Consider the following 20,437-nt stretch of genomic DNA (forward strand, 5'->3'; position numbering starts at 1 on the left):
CCTGTCCGGGGGTGTCCTCGGATGGGGCCACACTGTCTCCTGACCCCTCCTGTCTCAGCCTCCAGTATTTATGCTGCAGTAGTTTGTGTCGGGGGGCTAGGGTCAGTCTGTTATATCTGGAGTACTTCTCCTGTCCTATTCGGTGTCCTGTGTGAATCTAAGTGTGCGTTCTCTAATTCTCTCCTTCTTTCTTTCTCTCTCTCGGAGGACCTGAGCCCTAGGACCATGCCCCAGGACTACCTGACATGATGACTCCTTGCTGTCCCCAGTCCACCTGGCCATGCTGCTGCTCCAGTTTCAACTGTTCTGCCTTACTATTATTCGACCATGCTGGTCATTTATGAACATTTGAACATCTTGGCCATGTTCTGTTATAATCTCCACCCGGCACAGCCAGAAGAGGACTGGCCACCCCACATAGCCTGGTTCCTCTCTAGGTTTCTTCCTAGGTTTTGGCCTTTCTAGGGAGTGCTTCTACACCTGCATTGCTTGCTGTTTGGGGTTTTAGGCTGGGTTTCTGTACAGCACTTTGAGATATCAGCTGATGTACGAAGGGCTATATAAATAAATTTGATTTTTTTTTTAACCTTTATTTTACTAGGCAAGTCAGTTAAGAACAAATTCTTATTTTCAATGACGGCCTAGGAACAGTGGGTTAACTGCCTGTTCAGGGGCAGAACGACAGATTTGTACCTTGTCAGCTCGGGGATTTGAACTTGTAACCTTCCATTTACTAGTCCAACGCTCTAACCACTAGGCTACAACACACCGACATGAAACCAGAGTCAATAACCAAGGAAAGAACCAAGGGGAGGGACAGATATAGGGAAGATAATCAAGGAGGTGATGGAGTCCAGATGAGAGTCATGAGGCGCAGGTGCACAAGACCATGGTGACAGGTGTGCGGGATAATCAGCAGCCTGATGACATAGAGGCCGGAGAGTGACAGCAGAGGTGAGCGATTTCCACTAGATGGGCCAGCGGCAAAGTGGCTATATGTATTGTAAAATTATCTCTTTGGTCTTAAATTAAGGTCATGGTTAGGCATAATAAGGCTAGCAGTGTGGTTAAGGTTAGGTTTAAAATCTGATTTGATTATTTGAGTGACTACCCTGTAGAGCTGCCTCCACTACATGAGTCATCCCAAAAAATGCCAACCTGTGCCGAGATTAATTTTCACCAGTCTTCCAACTATCATCACAGTAGAACCAATGTTACAAGTGGTACAAATCGTACATATTTGAAAGTACTGAACAGCCAGGGACAATACCATAGTAGTCAATACTCCTCATAAGACTCAAATATGCATTCTCTCACTTCTTCCAACCTAGACGAAGCTAGTAACAAACACCAGGCAACTTCTAGAAATAAACATTATGCTCATCAAATATGTATAAGGCCAAAACATCAACTTCCAATAGTGAACATACACCCAGATTTGAATAAATATAAAATGTATTTATTAATTATTAAGTCATATTCAAATTATTTCTTGCTTAAACTATGTATTATGGCAGCGCAGTGCATAACATCTACATTCACTGAAGACCAAACTCTGTCAGTAAGGGCATTTGTATGTATCAAACATTTGTATCCATATTCTTAAGTACATTCCTGCATTTCCTGTTGTTTGATGATAAATAGCATGGGGCTGGTTTTATTTATAATGTATAGGACAATTCATACTCAGCACTGTGGCTTATGTAACATTCCAAGGAGCCTATTCGGAGTGAAGGTAAGCTTGGGGGTAAAAATAACCTGTTTATAGAACAGACTGGGACGTCACCAGCTGGTGTCTATGGCTACGTTTAGACAGGCACCCTAATTCTGATTTCTTTCACGAATTGGTCTTTCGACCAATCAGATCTGCTCTGAAAAAGAGCTAATGTGAAAAGATCTAGACTGCATGTGCAAACGAAGTCTACTAGATCACAGAAACCTGGGATGGAGTTTCAATGAACAAAAAACAAAGGGGCCCACTGAGGACTTGAAACACTATTTGCACTCTGACCTTTCGTGTCACTAATCCCTATTAAGGGCTTGTTCGAGTGAAAAGTGATAAAGGTCGTTTAAATCAACAAACTATATTTCTCTTTGATAAAAGTAGGTGGGTGTGACATTTTTTACAGAACAGATTTTTTCAGGACCAATCTCATACACAAAGACAAAAACAAACTACATCCCAGCAACTCTACAGACCAGGGCTTGTATTCATAAAGTGATAGAAAATGATATGGACAAAGGCAACTCCAACTCTAATCATACCTTTCACTTAGTGTGTAATTATACATTTTCTGGTCATACAGAGACTGTTTTGTTCTATGGTTCCACTTCTACATGGTTCCAACTTCCGACTAAACTTTGATGCTTGAGAATGCCTTAAAAATAGTAAGATTGCCCGACTTTATATACAACACTTAATGGGTAACCTACTCTTTCTGTATACATTAATAACACTTGGGGACTACCCTCATTTGTTATGTGATTGCCTGGCAGTAGGTTGATGTTTCCTCTAGTTCCTGATCTTAGGTCAATTTTGCATTTTTCCCACTAATGGTTAAGGTTAGGATTGGGGAGGGGAAGCTAATCCTAGAGGTAACTTCAAATGGAGCTTCTATACAGACCTGCTCTCACTGCTGTGCTCCTTCCTCTCTCGCACGTTCAGCCATCGGCGTAGCAGGAAGCGCTTGCGTCGCGGCGAAGCGCTGGGTGTGGAGCAGTTGGACCAGGTGGCTGCCGCGTCCTCGTCACTGATTGGCGTTATCTCGATGGACGGCAGCTGAAGGTACTCCATGGCCCCTGAGAAGGAGCGTGACCCATGGCCCTTACTCATGACCTCTGACCTCGTGGCAGCCGCCACAGACACAGCCGGGGTCACACTGCTCTCGCTCTGCACGTTCTTCATGCGTCGCATCTTGAAGCGCTTGCGGCGGAGGGACGGAGTGGCGGAACCGGAGAGGGCGGAAGGGTCACCATCCCCGGTGGGTACCTCAACTTTGTCTCCCGAGGCGGAGGCTCCCAATCCTGGGTCGCCATCCTGGGTCTCCCAGTCGCCGGGGGCCTGCACCTGGAAGGAGGGGAGCCGAAGGTTCTCAGACATGATCTTCTGTCCCACCAACAACTGGCTCATAAAAGCAGCCGAGGGGCACCCTCTATCCAGGGAGGCTGATAGAGAGGGAGAGGGAACGGATGTCTTGCAGGAATGCTGCGGGGAGTGCAGTAGTGTAGGTGGAGAGACCTTTGAACTGTTTTGTCCAGAGTGATAGGGAGTATACAGAATCAGGACTTGGTCAAGGTTGTAACTCTACCTTGTTATTGTGTGACAGAGATCAGGGCAGTTCCTCAGTGGTCCTGATGAGCAATGGCCTCGCCAATCCAGTCCTACTGTCTGTCCTCTCCAATGAGACTAGAAAGAGCAGAATCTCTGCCTTCACTAGTGATCAGCGACATCTGGCATGAGGCTCTATCTAAGTACTGTGTTCCATGAGGTATCTCATTTTGAGCTGACAAATGGAGGTTTAATGTTACACAAATTCTTCCAAGTAGACGGTTTGGATGCAAAAGCTCTATGGCATCTTCTTGTGTCATTACTCGTCCTGATGACTTGCTCTATGGGCCGAGGTCTCGAGAATTTCTGATCCAGCCGCCACTTGGTGTCAGTAGCCCATTAAGATGAGTGCTTTTCAGCGCCCCCTTGCTCTAGTCCCTGGTATCACAGCCATGGCCTAAAAGTCAGAGGAAAATTAAAGGATACCGTATGCTAAGTACGGTGTAGCCACATGCATGTAGATATTCACAGCACCAGTCACAATTACACAATGACACAGAGACACACACACAGCGAGAGGGAGAGCGAGAGCGAGAGACAAATAGAGAGAGAGAGAGAGAGAGAGAGAGAGAGAGAGCGAGAGCGAGAGAGACACACAGCGAGAGAGAGACACAGTGAGAGAGAGAGAGAGAGAGAGAGACACACACAGCGAGAGAGAGAGAGAGACACACACAGCAAGAGAGAGAGAGCGAGAGAGACACAGCGAGAGCGAGAGAGACACACAGCGAGAGCGACACACACAGCGCGAGAGACACACACAGCGAGAGCAAGAGAGAGCGAGACACACAGAGAGAGAGCGCGAGAGACACACAGCGAGAGAAAGAGAGAGAGCGAGAGACGCACAGCTAGAGAGAGCGAGACACAGCAAGAGAGAGAGAGAGACACAGCTAGAGAGAGCGAGACACACAGCGAGAGAGAGACACACAGCGAGAGAAAGAGAGAGAGAGCGAGAGACACACACACACAGCGAGAGCGAGAGACACACACACACACAGCGAGAGAGAGAGAGCGCGACACACACAGCGCGCGAGAGACACACACAGCGAGAGCAAGAGAGAGCGAGACACACAGAGAGAGAGCGCGAGAGACACACAGCGAGAGAAAGAGAGAGAGAGCGAGAGACGCACAGCTAGAGAGAGCGAGACACAGCAAGAGAGAGCGAGAGACACAGCTAGAGAGAGCGAGACACACAGCGAGAGAAAGAGAGAGAGAGCGAGAGACACACACAGCGAGAGCAAGAGACACACACAGCGAGAGCGAGAGACACACACACAGCGAGAGAGAGAGAGAGACACACACAGCGAGAGAGAGAGCGAGAGACACACAGCAAAAGAGAGAGAGAGAGGCTTATTTATTTTCCCTTGTGTACTTTAACCATTTGTACATTGCTACAACACTGTATATATACATAATATGACATTTGTAATATCTTTTTTGTTTTGAAACTTCTGTATGTGTAATGTTTACTGTTCATTTTTATTGTTTATTTCACTTTATATATTATCTACCTCACTTGCTTTGGCAATGTTAACACATGTTTCCCATGCCAATAAAGCCCTTGAATTGAATTGAGAGAGAGACAGAGAGACTGAGAGACAGAGAGAAAGAGAAAGAGACAGAGAGAGACAGAGGGAGACAGAGAGAGACAGACAGAGACAGAGACACAGAGAGAGAGAGAGAGAGAGAGAGAGAGAGAGAAACACACAGAGGGAGCAGGGAAGTGATATTCTGATTGGTTTCATCTCCTTCCCAGCAGGGAGCTAATTCAGAGAAAATAACTGTTGATTGCCCTAATGGGAGGCAAATTTCTGTCTGCAACCCAAATGGCATCGCTATACTCTCTCTCTCTCTCCCTGGTCAAGAGTGACGAACTATGTAGGGAATAGGGTGCCATTTGGAACGCAACTTTGAATTGAGTGAGCCACCATCCATCATCCTACTATTTCTCTTGAGATTAAGGCCAAAACAGATTGGGGATGCCATTCACATCAGATGATGACAGACAAACAGCCAATTCAATATGTGGATGATAAACTCCAGCTCCAAAATTCCCAGCTTTCAGATTTCCATAGAAGTCAGATAATACATTTTCTTTCCCATATTTTCTGTATCCACTTTTCATTCTGATCATGCCAGTTGTGTTTAACTCGTAAAGCACTGTTAAAAACTCACTCTGTATAAAGCCTTTGGTACATGGCAGATTAGATACTGTACAAGTCAAAAGTTTGAAATAACAAACTCAGCAAATAAAAGATACGGCCCTTTTTCAGGACCCTGTCTTTCAAAGATAGTGTTTAAACCCTTTACAATGAAGATCTGTGAAGTTAATTAGATTTGTATGATTTGTTTCCCATGCTTGTTCAATGAACCATAAAACAATTAATGAACATGCACCTGTGGAACGGTTGTTAAGACCCTAACAGCTTACAAATGGTAGGCAATATTTACACATGTTAAGTTTGCTGAAAATAAACACAGTTGACAGTGAGAGGACGTTTAGTAACCAAAAAAAAGTTAAATAAACCAAATATATTTAATATTTGAAATTCTTCAAAGTAGCCACCCTATGCCACGATGATAGCTTTGCACACTCTTGGCATTCTCTCAACCATATTCATGAGGTAGTCACCTTGAATGCATTTCAAATAACAGGTGTTCCTTGTTAAATTTCTTTCCTTCTTAATGCATTTTTAATTTTAATTTTACCTTTATTTAACCAGGCAAGTCAGTTAAGAACATATTCTTATTTTCAATGACGGCCTGGGAACAGTGGGTTAACTGCCTGTTCAGGGGCAGAACGACAGATTTGTACCTTGTCAGCTCGGGGGTTTGAACTCGCAACCTTCCGGTTACTAGTCCAACGCTCTAACCACTAGGCTACGCTGAGCCAATCAGTTGTGTTGTGACAAGGTAGGGGTGCTTTACAGAAGACAGCCCTTTTTGGTAAAAATATTATGGTCAAGAACAGCTCAAATAGCAAAGAGAAACGACAGTCCATCATTACTTTAAGACATGAAGGTCAGTCCATCCGGAACATTTCAAGACCACTTCATGCACGTTGAAAGTTTCTTCAAGTGCAGTCGTAAAAACCATCAAGCGCTACGATGAAACGGACTCTCATGAGGACCCTCACAGCAAATTAAAGACCCAGAGTTACCTCTGCTGCAGAAATGACAGCCAAAATAAATGCTCCACATAATTGAAGTAACAGACACATCTCAACATCAACTGTTCAGAGGAGACTGCGTGAATCAGGCCTTCATGGTCGAATTGCTGAAAAGAAACCACTACTAAAGGACACCAATAAGATGAAGAGACTTGCTTGGGCCAAGAAACACGAGCAATGGACATTATGGAATGGAAATCCAAATTTGAGATTTTTGGTTCCAACTGCCATGTCTTTGTGAGATGCAGAGTAGGTGAACGGATGATTTCCCCATGTGTGGTTCCCACCATAAAGCATGGAGGAGGTGGTGTGATGGTGCTTTGCTGGTGACACTGTCAGTGATTCATTTAGAATTCAAGGCACACTTAACCAGCATGGCTACCACAGCATTCTGCAGCGATACGCCATCCCATCGGGTTTGCGTTTAGTGGGACTATAATTTGCTTTTCAACAGGACAATGACCCAACACACTTCCAGGCTGTGTAAGGGCTATTTGACCAAAAAGGAGAGTGATATAGTTCTGCATCAGATGACCTGGCCTGCACAATCACCCAACCTCAACCCAATTGAGATGGTTTGGGATAAGTTGGACTGCAGAGTGAAGGAAAAGCATCCAACAAGTGCTCAGCATATGTGGGAACTCCTTCAAGACTGTTAGAAAAGCATTCCGAGTGAAGCTGGTTGAGAGAATGCCAAGCATATGCAAAGCTGTAAAGGCAAAGGGTGGCTACTTTGAAGAATGTCAAATATAAAATATATTTTGATTTGTTTAACACTTTTTTGGATACTACATGATTTCATAGTTTTGATGTCTTCACTGTTATTCTACAATGTAGAAAACAGTACACAAAAAGAAACCCTGGAATGAGTAGGTGTGTCCAAACCTTTGATTGGTACTTTAAATGTCAAAGAACTTCTCTCCACAACTGAATGGAGACCTGCCATTCTACCATCAGACATGCATTATAGTCCCACTAAACGCTGTGTTTACACAGTCAGCCCAATTCTGATATTTTTTATATTTATATTTTTATATCATTACTTTAAGAAATACACTGACAGGTGTATTACTTTAAGACATGAAGACCAATAAGTGAAAAACAGGTCTGTCTCTCTTTCGCTGTCTCAATAGACAAAGAAAGCAGAGGGAAGTGTGGTAGGTGACCAGTTATTTATTTTCAATGTGTTTCCCCTCTAAGGAAGAAAGTCAGTTGACCAACAATGCATTCAACTGAAATGTGTCTTCCACATTTATCCCAACTCCTCTGAAACGACATCGGTACCCAGGGAGCAGTTGTTGTTGGGTGAACTGACTTGCTCAAGGGCAGAACTGCCTCTGGGAATCGAACCAGTGACCTTTCGGTTGGTTACTGGCCCAATGCTCTTAACCTCCAGGCTAATGGAGACCTGCTTATATGGACGTTGTTTGAATTGTGTTCAATACAGATTCCAGGCTACTTACAGATTCAGCATTAATATATGATGTTGAAAAGAGCTTGAATATAATGTTTCAAGTTCATATTAGTCTGCGGTGCAACAACATCCAGTCCTGTGATCACAGGATGTGGTTAAAACTGAGGAATGTAACATTTGGCTGCAATCTGATTACTATAAAATTAATTTACCTCATATGACCTTTCACACAATCTCTTTCATGCACGCACACACACAGCTTTTAACATTGGATCAGCTCTGAAAAATATTTTGATGTGATTGGTCAAAAGAACATTTTAGTGGAAAAGTATCATAATCGGGCTGCCTATGTATTGTGTAGAACTGTCAAACTGTTATAAATGTCCAAGGCCAACTTGGTTTGGCAAATGAGTGTTTGTCTTATTTCAGGAATTGTACTCTCTGAAGAAGTTACATCGCCTAACATCCTAATCTGAAACTGCAGGACCCATTCAAAATGTTAATAGGTGACATTTTCTAATTTGACAATTCCACAAGAACGTGTCAATGCTATGACAAAACTGTGTAGTGCCCCATGTCACGCATTGTCATACCGTAACTACACGCATTTGCCAATGTCCTTATGAATTCATATCTGAACGTGCAATACGACTACTCCGTATCGCTGTAGGCTATATCACAGCAATGCATTAAAAGTAAAATAGGACAAAGAATGTCAAATAAATGAGTTATTACGTGGCAATGATTTCATACAAACCCAGCGGAGAAAAGCTGCACTAGTCCCCACGATATGACAATGTAAATATTAGAACGTTTTTCAAAACACCAAAATGTAATGTTATGTCAATGTAAATATTGCAACATTTTTCAAAACACCAAAATGTAATGTTTCAGCAAACAATTAGGCTGCTATCCGTATCCCTACCTTTTCAGACCCAGGCATGATTTGTTGAAAAAGTAGCCAGCTGTCAAACTACACCTTGTAAACTTTGTCACAGCAATAGACCACGTACTTTCACAATGTATTTCCTTTCGTTAAGATGTGTCCACGCACAGCCTTGGGGGGGAAGTTAACAAACAAAAAAAACTTAGCTTGTTCTATCAATCACTATTTATCAAACGTATCTCAGAAATAATTTGTAATTTATTCTTTTGTCAACTTTATTTCCTGCACATAGGCCAACAGGCAGTATTCGATTGACACATCCTTCATTCAATCAGAATGGCCTTTCAGTTTGAATGTTCCGAGAAGGCTACGCTTTTCGGAAGAAGGTCTTAGCTGTGTCCGGTTGCATTTCGTGCCTGAACGGTTAACGCTAAGTGAGAAGGTGACAAGTCCGCAAACAGTTATCAATTTCATTTGGCCTCGTACTTATTCACACCATGATCTCAGAGACCTTTGCGATACACCCCATCAAAATTCTACCTTTTCATATCATAATCTCTCTCCAATCCTTTATCTATGCCTATTATCTCAAATCACAAAATACAGCCTTAAATAGACTGAACACTAGAAATGATTAAACACATTTTTTACATTGAGAGTCCAGCACAGTCAAAAGTCTCATTGTCAGATGTTGTTCATCATAGCCTATTATGCTTCACGGTGTAGGCCTATAATGAGATCTAATCATCAGTTTCTCATGGAGAAAGGAAGGCCAGTAAGATGTTTCTAATTTTGTAGATAGCCTACAGTATCATAACAGCTGTGGATAGTTGCTCTCTTTAACTATTTTCCTCCTATTCCCTTTCATCTATAATTTTTGCATTTGCATTCAGGCTTGAATAAAAAAAGCCCATTATAAAAGAGCCTAGAGCCAGACCATTAATGTCCATATTGAGGTTATTGTGATTGACAGAATGGGTTGGTTAGTTACATGACTTGGGGGTGAAACACAATTACGTCCTAAATGGCACGCTATGGACCCTGGTTAAAAGTAGTGCACTATAAAGGTAATAAGGGTGCCATTTCGGACACATTCACAAATTATTTTCAGATTCCAACCTCGCCACACGTCAGCCTGGCAATGACACAATGAGTTGTGATGTCATTCTGAAGGCATCTTTACTGGCAAGTAGGGTGACCACATGTCCCGAATTGTGCTGTCAGTCGGGAAATTTGGCCTTTTGTCCCACAACCAAACAATCAAACCAAACAACCAATCCCAACAAATTCAACCACCACCAATTTAGGAAAAAAAAGCAATTTGCCCCGTATATCAGTCAGACATTCCAACCTGTCTCTTGCAGTCATGTTGCGCTTATGAAAATATATCATAAGGATGTGGTAGCCTAATGCCCCGTGTACACTAGCACGCGGTGCCGCGTGGTGAAACACCACTTCCCATTCATTTTCAATGGAAGGAAAGCAGTGAGAAGACAAGATTTAGATGCAAGTGGCTGTTCCACTGGTTGTCATAAGGTGTATGCACCAATTTGTAAGTCGCTCTGGATAAGAGCGTCTGCTAAATGACTTAAATGTAAATGTAAATGTAAGAGCAGGGACCATTGGGCAGCACGAACATGCCAAAAAATGTAAAAATTTCCCTACTTTATGCAAATCACCAGTGGCGACCAATCATTTCGAGTGGTTCCCATGACGATTTTGACGCTATGCGACCCTTCAGCAAATATGGCTGACAAAAATACTAGGATGGAAGCAAATGTAAGTAATTATATCATAACGAATCAGGCAAAAAAAAGTACAGTTGAGAGGAATGGTAGTTCATGTAAAGACAAACAATTATGCATAGTTTTGTCATAAAGTTTATTACGAAAATCCTTATTTAGCAAGCTAGCTGACTAGCTAAAATTAGCCACCTAGCTGTCTAGCTTTATGTGTGTTGTGACATGAGTTAGAAATTGTAATTCTGGTTGTTTAATGTTTTAGGGACTCCTGAAACAACCAGCAAACCAGGCTGTCATCTTATGAAACAGTGGATGTAAAGAGTCTAGTTAGCTAAAGTAAAGCTTTAACTGCAAATTGAATGTACAATTTTGTAGGCTTGCCTTGCTGATTTTTGCCATGCAATGCAGCTGAAGTAACGTAGCTAGCCAACTATTTTCTTGCTTATTGCACAGTGGAGGATAAAAATACCTATATGCCTATGGACGTGTAGCTAGCCATGTAGCCGATCTGTGTATGGACCCTAAAACGTTTGGTATACATATTAGTTCAGAACCTAGCTACAGAACCTCAGTTATCATAGCCAGTTGTATCAACTTCAACGAAGCCTATGGATTGAGTAGAATATAATATAATTTTGTACCAAGGATGCAAGTCATATATACATGTGGTTCCCAATTAATCAATCAAATGTATTTATATAGCCCCTTCTTACATCAGCTGATATCTCAAAGTGCTGTACAGAAACCCAGCCTAAAACCACAAACAGCAAGCAATGCAGGTGTAGAAGCACGATGGCTAGGAAAAACTCCCTAGAAAGGCCAAAACCTAATAAAGAGACATTCATACCTGAACTGCACATGAGATTCTTTTTCAGTCATATCCAATACCAGGGGTATAAAATTCCAGTCTTTGAATGATGCTCTGTCTGCATGTATATATACAAATTATACACTTCAACAGTGTTTACCAATCCTGGTCCTGGGACATCAATGGTTGTCCCAGGACTAGAATAGACTAGAAACATGATTTAACTAGTTAGGCTGATTTGTAATACATATATACAGTACCAGTCAAAGGTTTGGACACACCTACTCATTCAAGGGTTTTTCTACATTGTAGAATAATAGTGAAGACATCAAAACTATGAAATAACACATGGAATCATGTGTTAAAAAATTTTTTTAAGTGTTAAACAAATCAAAATATATTTTATATTTGACATTCTTCAAAGTAGCCACCCTTTGCCTTGACAGCTTTGCATTCTCTCAACCAGCTTCACCTGCAATGCATTTCCAACAGTCTTGAAGGAGTTCCCACATATGCTGACCACTTGTTGGCTGCTTTTCATTCACTCTGCGGTCCAACTCATCCCAAACATTTGAATTGGGTTGAGGTTGGGTGATTGTGGAGGCCAAGTCATCTGATGCAGCGCTCCATCACGCTCCTTTATGGTCAAATAGCCCTTACACAGCCTGGAGGTGTGTTGGGTCATTGTCCTGTTGAAAAACAAATGGGATGGCGTATCGCTGCAGAATGCTATGGTAGCCATGCTGCTTAAGTATGCCCTGAATTCTACATAAATCACTGACAGTGTCACCAGCAAAGCACACCCACAATACCTCCTCCATGCTTCACGGTGGGAACCACACACCGGAGATCAAATTTCCACCGGTCTTATGTCCATTGCTCGTATTTCTTGGCCCATGTGTTGCTGCTTCTTCTTATTGGTGTCCTTTAGTAGTGGTTTCTTTGCAGCAATTATAATAATAATAATATTCAACCATGAAGGCCTGATTCACACAGTCTCCTCTGAACAGTTGATGTTGAGATGTGTCTGTTACTTGAACTCTGAAGCATTTATATGGGCTGCAACTTCTGAGGCTAGTAACTCTAATGAACTTATCCTCTGCAGCAGAGGTAACTCTGGGTCTTCCTTTCCTGTGGCGGTCCTCATGAGAGCCAGTTTCATCGTAGCGCTTGATGGTTTTTATGACTGCACTTGAATAAACTTTCAAAGTGCATGAAATGTTCCATATTGACTGACCTTCAAATCTTAAAGTAATGATGGATTCTCATTTCTCTTTGGTTCTTTGAGCTGTTCTTGACATAATATGCACTTGGTTTTTTACCAAAAAGGGCTATCTTCTGTATACCACCCCTACCTTGTCACAACACAACTGATTGGCTCAAATGCATTAAGTAGGAAAGAAATTCCACAAATCAACTTTTAACAAGGTACATCTGTTATTTGAAATGCATTCCAGGGGACAACCTTATGAATCTGGTTGAGAGAATGCCAAGAGTGTGCAAAGCTGTCATCAAGGCAACGGGTGGCTACTTTGAACAATCTAAAATAAAAATATATTTTGATTTGTTTAACACATTCTTGTTTACTACATGATTCTATATACAGGTTATTTCATAGTTGTGATGTCTTCACTTATTCTGCAATGTAGAAAATTGTAAAAATAAAGAAAAACCCTTGAATGAGTAGGTGTGTCAAAAATGTTGACTGGTAATGTACAAACATATAACTTAAAAAACAGTACACTACACCTATGCATCATGTAAATACTCTAAAAACCAGTTCATCTCAATATCACATTTTTTTCATCTGCATTGATCTGATAAACACAGGATAGGTGTAGTATTTCATCAAATGAGAGACTTAATTTCAACCAGTAGAGAATGTGAAACGCTTTATTGAAAGAAGTTCATTATCCAAGTGTTATAAATACATAATACATGCATTATAAATATAATTGTAATATTATATATACAAGTTCAATCTTGTGCATTATAAAAACAGGAAGAAAGGAGGTGATGAGAGAGGTGTGGAAGGGAAAGAGGTAAGAACAGAGGAGCAGGGAAGACAGTGTGTTTCTATTGGTGTCTCCTAAGCAGGTTATTTGAAGAGCGAGTGAGGTAGCGATGGCGGGACTGGGGGTTGGCATCCTCTCTCACATCAAAACATACCTTGCGACAAGAGAGAGGGAATTTTAAAAAAACAAGGCTTAAACATGCTAACATTGTCAGTCATCATAATCATCAGAAGGTGAAATGCAAAACTGACCTTGGATCATAAACTCTTGGACTACTACATCTCCATTTCAATGTAAAGCATCTCTTTAATAATACTTCCTGTTGACCCGACCAAGTGACCTCTCACCTCTGATCATGCTGTGCCCTCTTTGTAGCCAGTTCAGATGCGGGAGGGGTTCACCAACACAGCTGAAATAACCTAAAGAATTTGGGGAGAAGGGGAGAGGGATGAAGTGAAGGAGAGTGACTGTTATTGAGAAAATAAGGTAGTTAAAGTGTTTAATGGGATTCTGTGTGTGTGGCCTCACCTGGTGTCCACACTAAGTGGCTGCAGAGTACTTTATGCTGTAAAACATGCACAGAAACACAAGAATAAACAATATAGCGTAGTTATAGAAATAATGACGTGTCTTACTATTCTCCATGGTTGGCCCTCTTCCTTATTCTTTGAAAGTGGAAGGAGCCACAGTTCTACACCTGAGCCTGCATATTACACAACACAATCCATCAATCAGATTGATTGATACATGAGTGTGTAGGTGTGGGTTATAAGGAGTCTAATTGTTCTACACTATTTCAATATTGGTGACTTAAAATAGCCTCTATTAGAAAAGGGAACCATCTTAAACAGTTAAACCAAAGGGAAAGTTTTTGGATTTACAAACTACAGGCCACTAAATACCCTGGTTTAAATGAAGATATGGATTTACAAACTACAGGCCACTAAATACCCTGGTTTAAATGAAGATATGGATTTACAAACTACAGGCCACTAAATACCCTGGTTTAAATGAAGATATGGATTTACAAACTACAGGCCACTCAATACCCTGGTTTAAATGAAGATATGGATTTACAAACTACAGGCCACTCAATACTCTGGTTTAAATGAAGATATGGATTTACAAACTACAGGCCACTAAATACCCTGGTTTAAATGAAGATATGGATTTACAAACTACAGGCCACTAAATACCCTGGTTTAAATGAAGATATGGATTTACAAACTACAGGCCACTAAATACCCTGGTTTAAATGAAGATATGGATTTACAAACTACAGGCCACTAAATACCCTGGTTTAAATGAAGATATGGATTTCTCACCCTTCCTGTAGGGTTGTGATGGGTTCATTTGCTGTCATCCAGTGGACATTTAGCTTAATTTGCCCTCAGCAATGGTTAGACTGTTGTTGTTCTAGTGTACTATGGAATATATTGCCTTCTTATTCTTGACACTTCTCCCAGTCATATTTAAGGTTAGAACTACCTTTTAGTCTTCTGATACTTCTAGCTTGGAGTTGTATTTTTATGATAACTTAGCTACTGTATTTCACCTTTTAATGTGTATAGTATTGCTTACTAGGTGTGTCTAATCAATGTTGTAACCACTCCCTCTTCCAATTAGGGCTAATTGGAAAAGCTGTTCAAAAGAGGACATTATATTCCTTTTTTTGTACTCCCTGACGGAGGCCATGCTGCCGAAACGCTTCGGTTTAAAAAAAATCTTTGTTTCTATTGAACATGCCATACTAATAAAGGCATTTAAATTAATTATAGGAAGAGTGCCTTGGTCTTCCTTTCTTTTTGATGACCAATTTACCCCTTTTACCAAAGAACACCTATCTACCAAAATGTACTATTGTGTACCTTAGTAGCACTTCCCTTCCTCCTCTTTCTACTACTTAAAATAGCCAGTTTTTTTTTACAGACATCCCACCCTTACCTAAGCAGCACCCTCACCAGAGAAGTAGGAATCAAAAGGGATATAAACTGGGAACTGCAGTTGACATAGCTAAGTAAATGGAAGAATACTCTTATTGCAATGTGGATGGCTCTTAAAAGAGCCGTTGGTTGTGCATAGTGTAGTCTGGTGTTGCCAGGGAACAGCACCCTCTTCGAAGAAGTAGGAGGTGAAGATCTCACACACACAGATTGCCTCTCTTGCTGCGTTGTTGGACCCCATCCTTGAAACATCCTACAGATCAGCAGACTTGGTCCTCGTGTCCATCCTCATGAAGATATGCAGGACACAGGTAGCCTTCACATGCCTGAATTCCCCCAAGAGGCAGTCCCAGTTGGCCCTGGTCACCCAACCTTGCAGTGCCCTACACGATAACTGTAGGGAATCATTTTGAAGGAATATCCAGTTACAAGGCATCTGTAGGATTATGGAAGATAATGTTATTAGACTTTTACATCACCAGGTCATTGTGGACTACTAAAGTATAATATCCCTCATAAAAAATCATGATAACATTGGATAGATAGATGCATGTGCATACACATGTCCATGTGACAATAGCAGGATCATATCAAGGATAGCATCACAAATTAATAAATAAATATCACTTGAAGCTTGATGATGAGTTGATAATTTTACCCACTGTCCCTAGGCCATCATTGTAAATATAAATATGTTCTTAATGGACTTGCCTAGTTAAATAAAGGTAAAATAAAACATTTGAGTCAGCTGTGCAGTGCTAAGGAAAAAAAAAAAAGTGCTCCCCATTGAGTTCCCAGGACCAGGACTGAGAACCACTGCTCTTCATTGAGACCTCTTCATCTGCAGACAGGCTTTCACAGCTCTCTGTTTCTGAGGACAGAAAACCTCACAAGAAATAGACTTCATTATACTCAAATTAAGACCTCACTGAATATTATGTTACTATTATCTCCGGCCTCACTTCTATGGACTGGAACTACACAAAAGTACCTGCCCTATCCAAAATAGCCTACTCTCTCACTTTGACAGTTGGGGCTGATACCCTTTCACCCTCCTCCATGGCTGTTAGCTAGCTACCTACAAATGCATTTGTAGTTTATTTTTTATTATTACAGTGATACATACATCAAGATAACTTCATATAAGCTAGTTATCTGGTGATATTTAATTCACTTAGCTAGCTATCTATAAAGTATGTAAAGTTGGCCAGATAGCAAGTTAGCTACATTAGCAGCTCATTTGAGTTAGCCTGCACTGTAGCTAGTTAACTAGTAATACATATGATTTTTTAAATGTATTTACTTACGTGAATAGGTTCTCCCAGCCATGTGGACGATTGGAAACAGGTCAGCAAAGTTGGTTTGCCACCAGAGCGTTTTAGAGCATATTACTATGTACTTGTGAATAAATTCATGAAATGAATCCAATTGCGCATCATGTCTCGCTCCATCCACCGTTGCACCACAGACTGTCCAGGAGTTGGCGGATGCTTTAGTCCAGGTCTGAGAGGAGATCCCGCAGCATGCCCAGGTGTTGTAGGGAGGTCATACAGGCACGTGGAGGCCACACACACACACACACACACACACACACTACTGAGCCTCATTTTTACTTGTTTTAAGGACATTACATCAAAGTTGGATCAGCCTGTAGTGTGGTTTTCCACTTTAATTTTGAGTGTGACTCCAAATTTATCAACCCATGGAGGTCTGGATTTGATTTCCATTGATCATTTTTGTGTGATTCTGTTGTCAGCACAACTACGTAAAGAAATTCGCAGCCTCCTGTTTTTGTTAAAAATCGTGCAAAATTTCAACGTCCTGCTACTCATGCAAGGAATATAGTAAATGCATATGATTAGTATGTGTGGATAGAAAACACACTGAAGTCTCTAAAACTGGTTATATCATGTCTGTGGCTATAACAGAATGTGTTTAGGAGTCAAAATCCCAAGGAAAACTGTTCACCAGTTCTTGCTTCTGCATCAAGAGTAGGCTATGCTTAATTTGTTTGGTCGTTGTAGTGGACTACAGGGGTGTATTGCTGCCAGAGTACACCGGATGGTGGTTGTCACAATGGTGGTAGTTTAGTAAAGTTATCGCAAAGCTGAATCAATGTCTTGGAAGATGACAACGATAGTATAACGTTACTCTTACACCAAAAACACCACATTTCCTATGAGATTTTAGGTTGGTTAGCTGAATAGTCCCCAAAAAATGTAATGCGGCAAAAAAACTCAACAGCACGCGCCACTAGGCAGAATGTTCTTTGATTCAAACAAACTATAGGAAGGCTATAGTTTATAGTTTAACACGATCTGCTCTAATTTGCTCACTAAACAGTAATTTACGAAACTTTAAATGTATATTCCCATGAAACTGACTTGAGATCAAATGATTGAGATGCAGACGCAGTTTGGACATTTCCCTGGTAAAATGTGAAGAATTATCATTCACAATTGATAGTGACGATGGCCTATTTTAAAGATGTGTATGACTAACTTGGTTTGAAGGTATTAAAAATTGTATTGAGATAATAGGCAGATGTTGCAATTGGTGGATGTATTTTGTGCATATTCTATAATGATATCTATCGGTACAAATTTTGAGAAAGTATGCTACTAAATGTTTTTATTCATGTAGGGTCACACTGTCTGGCAAAACCATCCTGTTGTCCCGCATATGGGTAATTTAAATGTAGTGACAAGTGCTTTGGGGCTGTTTTTCTGCAAAGGGACGAGGTCGACTGATCCGTGTAAAGGAAAGAATGAATGGGGCCATGTATCGTGAGATTTTGAATGAAAACCTCCTTCCATCAGCAAGGGCATTAAAGATGAAACGTGGCTGGGTCTTTCAGCATGACAATGATCCCAAACACACCGCCCGGGCAACGAAGGAGTGGCTTCATAAGAAGCATTTCAAGGTCCTGGAGTGGCCTAGCAAGTCTCTAGATCTCAACCCTATAGAAAATCTTTGGAGTGAGTTGAAATTCTGTGTTTCCCAGCAACAGCCCCAAAACATCACTGCTCTAGAGATGATCTGCATGTAGGAATGGGCGAAAATACCAGCAACAGTGTGTAAAAACCTTGTGAAGACTTACAGAAAACGTTTGACCTCTGACATTGCCAACAAAGGGTATATATATATATAACAAAGTATTGAGAAACTTTTGTCATTGACCAAATACTTATTTTCCACCATAATTTGCAAATACATTTATTAAAAATCCTACAATGTGAGATTCTGGAATTTTTTTCTCATTTTGTCTGTCATAGTTGAAGTGTACCTATGATAAAAATTACAGGTCTCTCATCTTTTTAAGTAGGAGAACTTGCACAATTGGTGGCTGACGAAATACTTTTTTTGCCCCACTATATATCATATCATAGGAAAATGCACCGCATTCACACAGATTTGCACGAAATGGGCACTTCGGATTTGTCACTTCAAGCCCAAATATATAATTCTTTGACTAAAATGACTTATCAACTTAAATCGTTGTGCAACATCATGGGTAAGTTCTGGCTATCGTCTTACAGCTCGAAAAAGTGGATTTCTACTGGTGTGGGTGTCTAAATTCCTATATCAAACAATCATGCTGCCCAAAAACAGGGTTGTCAAACATATGGCTTGCAGGCCGAATCTGGCCCACGAGGGGGTCCAAAACAGTTAGAGTACTTTACTTTAAAATGACTAAAACCAAATGGAAACGGTGCAGAAATGATAATGGACCTACATTCATACAGTTTCTTGACTCTGTCCAGCTCACTACTAATCACCAAAATGAAAGCTAGAGAGTCAGGGAGCATCAAAGAAAAAATAAAAGATCATGATAGAGGACTATTTTGTTCAAATTTGAATGTCAAAGAAATATTTTTAAAATCACTGCGGCCCTCCGGACCTCGTTTAAGACCGAATGCAACCCCCGGGGAAGAATTTGTTTGACCCCCTTGTCTTAAAACATCAACAATTCCCCACAACATTTTTCCTCCGCAGTCAGACCCTGTTCCTCATGTCAAGATGAGTAACCAACCACATCTCAACAGTGTGGATGCATTCAATGCTTTACTTCAAACACCTCCCACAGTCCTCCAGCCCTTGGCTGATGTGTTACTAAACACTCTTAAATAAATGGATAAATGGTGTGTAATATTTGCCTTAAATTAGCATTTTGCCTCCACAGCTCACAATACACTGGAGTACAACCAGCCCAGTGCACACTGACTATACAGGACCAAATTCCCTTTAAAAAAAGGTACAGTAGTCTCTGAACAATGTTTTAATAATTGCTATTCTAAGGACAGATAAGGTCATCTGTAATCGGGGTCCTTTTCAATTCAGGAAGTAAATTGACATTACAATATTTTCTTCAATATGAGGAAAAAAATATTGGAATTTGTTTACTTCCTGAATTGAACTGGAATTGACCCCAACCCTGAAATACTGTAACTGAAATCATTTGAATACTAGGTCTGGACCTTCTTCAATTTGGATCTTAGCTTGGCTACAGACGGACCCTTTCTACTGTATCTCCCTTTGCCGCGGAGTTCAGAGCCATTTCATTATTTTGTTCATAATGACTAATGCTCAACATAATTTACCCAAATGTCAACTGCCTCTTTCAAAGTGTGTTTTGTGCCCTAGTTAAAAGCCTCAAACCCCCCACAAGAGCATCAGTATGACACATAACGGCACAAAACACACTTTAATGTCACTCCTCTAATTTCCATCAGTACCACTAAAGACTCACTTGACTTCAGGCTATAGAAATCCACTGGGGACACAAAAGTGCTTCTCAAACATGCACCCTATTCCCTACATAGTCCACTAAAGGGAATAGGGTGTCATTTGTGATACGGTCAAAAATAGTTATGTATTTGGTCATGTTTAAGCCCCCCCTGTGGGGCTGTCAAATCGCTCTCCCTCTCAGAATACACCTATAGGAGTTTGGACATTCAAAGCCACATGTACACTTTATTAATACACTGCTCAAAAAAATAAAGGGAACACTAAAATAACACATCCTAGATCTGATGAATGAATGAAATATTCTTATTAAAACCTTGTGACTAGGGGGCAGTATTTTCATTTTTGGAAAAATAACATTCCCGTAGTAAACGGGATATTTTGTCAGG

At 40.9% G+C, this 20,437-nt stretch overlaps 1 protein-coding gene and 1 long non-coding RNA gene across 5 annotated transcripts in view; both read right to left on the reverse strand.

Annotated features, from left to right (window-relative positions):
• The window catches only part of gramd1ba (GRAM domain containing 1Ba), a 178,139-nt gene that overhangs the window by 112,820 nt on the left and 44,882 nt on the right, over positions 1-20,437 (reverse strand). For 2 of the 4 annotated variants that reach the window (XM_052529647.1, XM_035779761.2), the window contains exon 1: positions 2,625-3,719. The exons of the other annotated variants lie outside the window; for them this stretch is intronic. In XM_052529647.1, the coding sequence (XP_052385607.1) occupies positions 2,625-3,130 (506 nt within the window). In that variant the 5' untranslated portion in view covers positions 3,131-3,719. Of the gene's footprint in view, positions 1-2,624; positions 3,720-20,437 lie in introns of those variants that run through there. 4 annotated transcript variants of the gene reach the window in all.
• Positions 13,230-16,818, reverse strand: LOC118389852 (uncharacterized). Its single transcript, XR_004826856.2, has 3 exons — positions 13,888-16,818; positions 13,707-13,778; positions 13,230-13,513 (listed from the first exon to the last, which is right to left on the reverse strand). It is a non-coding gene; the product is annotated as an uncharacterized LOC118389852 (long non-coding RNA).

This window comes from Oncorhynchus keta, chromosome 11 (assembly GCF_023373465.1).
Source record: "Oncorhynchus keta strain PuntledgeMale-10-30-2019 chromosome 11, Oket_V2, whole genome shotgun sequence".
Classification (NCBI taxonomy): domain Eukaryota; kingdom Metazoa; phylum Chordata; class Actinopteri; order Salmoniformes; family Salmonidae; genus Oncorhynchus; species Oncorhynchus keta.